This window comes from Palaemon carinicauda, chromosome 4 (assembly GCF_036898095.1).
Source record: "Palaemon carinicauda isolate YSFRI2023 chromosome 4, ASM3689809v2, whole genome shotgun sequence".
In the NCBI taxonomy this organism is placed as follows: domain Eukaryota; kingdom Metazoa; phylum Arthropoda; class Malacostraca; order Decapoda; family Palaemonidae; genus Palaemon; species Palaemon carinicauda.
The window spans coordinates 49,322,268-49,327,267 of record NC_090728.1 but is presented as its reverse complement, the minus strand read 5'-3'; the positions used below and the strand labels follow the sequence as shown (position 1 = coordinate 49,327,267).

General features: G+C 33.5%; 2 protein-coding genes across 2 annotated transcripts in view; one reads left to right on the top strand and one right to left on the bottom strand.

Moving 5' to 3' along the window:
- The window catches only part of LOC137639062 (uncharacterized), a 100,979-nt gene that overhangs the window by 71,462 nt on the left and 24,517 nt on the right, over window positions 1-5,000 (top strand). The gene's annotated exons all lie outside the window — the stretch shown is intronic.
- LOC137639061 (uncharacterized) overlaps window positions 1-5,000 on the bottom strand; it is a 27,020-nt gene that overhangs the window by 10,861 nt on the left and 11,159 nt on the right. The window contains exon 2 of the mRNA XM_068371380.1: window positions 1,820-2,031. Within this exon, the coding sequence (XP_068227481.1) occupies window positions 1,820-2,031 (212 nt within the window). The remainder of the gene's footprint in view (window positions 1-1,819; window positions 2,032-5,000) is intronic.

The following is a 5,000-nucleotide window of genomic DNA, read 5'->3' as shown; positions in this document are numbered from 1 at the left end:
ATATAGCAAATGGGATTACATGATCTAGATTAAGCAAAGTTAAAAAATAAAGTTTATTTTTGATGCGTCAAGTGTTTGTTACCTCAGTTGCGGTTTTCTTAATTGGAATACAAATTTCATTTTTTGCAAAAATTATGTTACTTTAGAAGACCCACTTACTCGGCAATAATTTACATTCAACAACTTCATCGCCAATCGATTGTATCAGGTATGTACTAATGGATAACCAAGGGACTAAATGTTTTGTTATTTGCAAGATTTAAAAAAAATAACAGGCAAAAGCGGTAGCTTTGTTTAAAATGTTATTTTCGCAAGTTGAAAATCTTTGTTGTTACTAACCACTTATGAATCAAGTTTTCAGCTTTTAAGTGGTCAATCAAGGGACAATACTTCATAATTAAATGTTATTTATTACTCTTTTTCAGCAATCTTCTAAAAGGATTCCAATAATTTGAAAAATGGAGCCAAACACTACTCTTTAATCGAGTGGAATCAATGGTCTCCGATAACGGAATTTGTGCTTTTTATAGTTTTATTACATTTTATGAACGATAAGCTAAGAAAAATCACGATGTTTTCAACGGAATGTTTATGTATTTTAAGTCTGTGGATGAACAAGCGTATGTAAGTCTACCTGATGGAACCACTTTCAACCGAAATATGCACACGGCAACTGTCTAGCCACCACGATTGCCATCCGCCGTTCATCGATTTAGAAATTACAGTTTTCCACTATTAGCGATGTTTACATGGAAGTTGTATTTAGGGGCGCCAACACTAACCAATCAATATCTAATTGCAACAAGTTCGTGCAGTTCTGGCAATAAACAAAATTCTTTCCACGCAGCAAGTAAGCAAAGCGTGTCGCTGCAGTTATGGATATATGAAATTTTTCTTGAATAATAGAGGAAGGAAGTAGTCGACATTCGCGGGCAGATAGGTGTGAATATGAGGTTTTCTTTGGCGTGGGAAGGCGTTCAATGGAAGTCATTATGGAGCCTCATGTAATTTGCATCTAGGAAATTGTGTATGAGCTAACCAGGTTCCACGGTTTAGGTATATGCGTAGACCCATTATACGGCTCAGGCTAGACCGTGCCCGGTTCAAGGTTGAAGGCTTATGGCATTTGCAACGGCTCATTAGGATGTCGAATGGTTTTTTTTATAGTATTGGAGATTTCATTCTTGAATTATATTTTGCTTTTTTTTTTCTTCATAAGATATAGAAATTTTTAATATATTCACTGAATAAAGATTTCCCAACTTTTTCAATGCTGTCTTCTGGTTTTAACCGTCTTGCGTGTGGTATCATATATAACTTTGACTTATTTTGAATTATTTGTGTTCCGGAATCACGTGAATAATACATATCTGAAATAAATAAATCTGTGTGATATGATGGAATGGTGTACCATGGTATAAGCCTAAATTTATATTTGAATATATATATATATATATATATATATATATATATATATATATATATATATATATATATATATATATATATATGTGTGTGTGTATACATATATATACATACACACACACACACACACACACACATATATATATATATATATATATATATATATATGTATATATATATACTCCCTGGCGAGAAGGGGTACACCAAGATGTAGACTTGGAAACCCCAATCTCTCACAAATTGCCGAACCAGCGGGTTGATTTCCTTATTTCAATGGGCTAATTTTCCCTGTTAGAGCCCTTGTGCTTATAGGATCTTGCTTTTCCAACTAGGGTTGTAGCTTAGCTAGTAATAATAATAATAATTTTGACAGGTCACATACACTAGTACTTACCGACAAGTTCAACAATGGCCACGACGGTGAGAAGGATATCGAGGGTGACCGAGTAGAGGGCCTTGAAGGAGAACCAAGTGAAGGGCGGAGGGTCGGGGTGCCAAGGCCTGCAGAAGGGCACGTGGCCCAAGACGCTGCCGATTTGGACCAAGCACCGAGCTCCCCATGGAGCTTCCACGCCGTCATGTCTTACGGGTTGGGTAGGCTGTGGGCTGTAAAGATAATGATTAATATAGTAATAATAACAATGTTAATAATAGCTTGAAATATCACCAACAGCACAAATAAGGCAAAATAACACCAAATGCAGTCGTTTCTAGTCCACTGCAGGGCAAAGGCCTTAGACATATCAATCCGTGTCTGGGTTTTGCTCAGTTTTCATCACCACGCTGGCCGGTACGGATTACTGAAGGTGGGAGAATTTCTTATGATTCACAGCAAACCAACCTAGTATGGATGGCACTGACTAATACAACTTTGCTGATCATGGTGATACTCAAAACCTTTCAGCGCATTAAGGTATCCCCACTTAGAAAAGGAATGCAAGATAAGTATACCCTCAAATAGTAGAGCATTGAAACTGTATTGGTCAAAACTATAACAAACTTTGAAATTTTTTCGGAAACTTCGATGAATATGCAAATTAATTGAGATGATATGTTTGCTGTGTTAACAGTATCCAAAAAAAAAACCTTAGATTGTATTCATCTTCATTTAAAAGTAAACGGGAGTTTTCAAAAGGCGTAAGAACAGTTTTCAATATTCACTAGTATTCCTTCAATGCTACTTTTAAAGCCCCGTTTCTATGAATGTTTTAGTAGTGATGGTTCGTTTATTGGTACCAATACTGATCAAATAGTAATGAAAAATAATGATAACGATTATTCTCATTAGTATCAATCATTACTCTAACAATGACAAAGTACACAGACTCGTATGCCGACATTTCTAACCTATCCATCACCAATACTTCCTCATAATTTTAATTCTTATTGCAAAGAGATGCATATAAAGGTACCCTTAAGGAAGTCTTTACTTCCGCTCTTAATAACTCAATTTGCAAAATTAACATGTTACTACCGGATGGTAATTATGTAATTAACTAAGCTGTTAACAAGAGACTGACTCAACATAACATGAAGCTTTGTATAAGAGAACGTTGGACAGGAATTCTTAAATGGGGTTTACACGATCGAACGAACCCGGTTGTCGAACAGTTCGTAGAACCCGGTTGTCGAACCTGCTTGTCAAACAGCTCGAAGAGGTGGAGTCAGCCACAAATGCATAAGGTTTTTGGGTAATGAAGCCCCTCACAAAAGTCAGGCGAAAACAGAATTTCTTCGAACCGTTCGACGAACGTGTTCGACAACCGAATACCCCGTTCAAACGTTCGAGCATCACTTCAAACACTTGTTTGTCGAACCGTTCGACCGTGTAAATCCCTCTTTAAGTATATAAAACAAAGAAGAAATAAAAAGCTCATAATCTCAAGATCTTGAAGACACTGAATGTCACACACGTGTAGGTGATTGGACAGTCTTCATAATGATCCAGTTGCAAATCAATTAACAGTGATTTATGATCCCCGTTAATAAGACTGGAATATTCACTTCCTGGAAGGGATTCTACATAACGACACCGCCTACGTGTGAAAATATCCGGGTGTTTTTTATAGCCCAGTTGCCCTAACATGACCCACACTGCTCAGGTATTTCTGAAAGATAGATGCTAGTCCTTTTACCCCCAAAGGACGTACTGGTACGTTTCACAAAACTTATCCCTTTACCCCCATGGACGTACTGGTACGTCCTTGCTAAAAAATGCTATTTAAATTTTTTTTTGCATATTTTTGATAATTTTTTGAGAAAATTCAGGCATTTTCCAAGAGAATGAGACCAACCTGACCTCTCCATGACAAAAATTAAGGCTGTTAGAGCAATTTAAAAAAAAAAATATACTGCAAAATGTGCTTGAAAAAAAATATCCCCTGGGGGTTAAAGGTTGGAAATTTCCAAATACCCTGGGGGTACTCTGATTTGATTATTCACCGGGTAATCCAGCCCTGTGTTTTAACTTTTAGATTCTACCTTGTTATTAGGATCAAATGTCATTTCCTTGTGCGCTTAATTCGCTTCTTCTTACATCAAGAAATTGGATTCTAGCAGTGCGATAAATTGTGGAAGGATATTGATCTGAGGATTTAAAACAGAAGAGAAAAATTTACGATTTATCAATAAAAAAAAACCTTTATCAGTTTATTACCTTTCTTTAAAGTACCGTGATTATGTTATTTCTATAAATATTATTATTTATTTATTATTATTATTATTATTATTATTATTATTATCATTATTATTATTATTTATTTATTATTTATTATTTATTATTTATTATCATTTATTATTATTATTGTTATTATTATTTATTATTATTTTTTATTTTTTATTATTCATTATTTATTATCTATTATTTATTAATTATTTATTATTTATTATTTATTGTTTATTATTATTATCATTATTATTATTATTATTAATATTATTATTATTATTATTATTATTATTATTATTATTATTATTATTATTATTATTAATTGCTAAGCTACAACCCTAAATGGAAAAGCAGAATGCTACAAACCCGAGAGCTCCAATTGGGAAAATAGCTTAGCGAGGAAAGGAAATAAGGAAACTACAAGAAAATTCCTACGTGTGAAAATATCCGGGTGTTTTTTTATAGCCAGTTGCCTTACATGACCCACACTGCTCAGGTATTTCTGAAAGATAGATGCTAGACTCTGATTTGATTATTCACCGGGTAATCCAGTCCTGTGTTTTGAACTTTTAGTTTCCACCTTGTTATTAGGATCAAATGGCATTTCCTTGTGCGCTTAATTCGCTTCTTCTTATATCAAGAAATTGGATTCTAGCTGTGCGATAAATTGTGGAAGGATATTGATCTGAGGATTTAAAACAGCAGAGAAAAATTTACGATTTATCAATAAAAAAAAAAAACTTTTACCAGTATATTACTTTTCTTTAAAGTACCGTGATTATGTTCTTTCTATACATATTATTATTATTATTATTATTATTATTATTATTATTATTATTATTATTATTATTATTATTATTATTATTATTATTATTATTATTATTATTACTTGCTAAGCTACAACCATAGT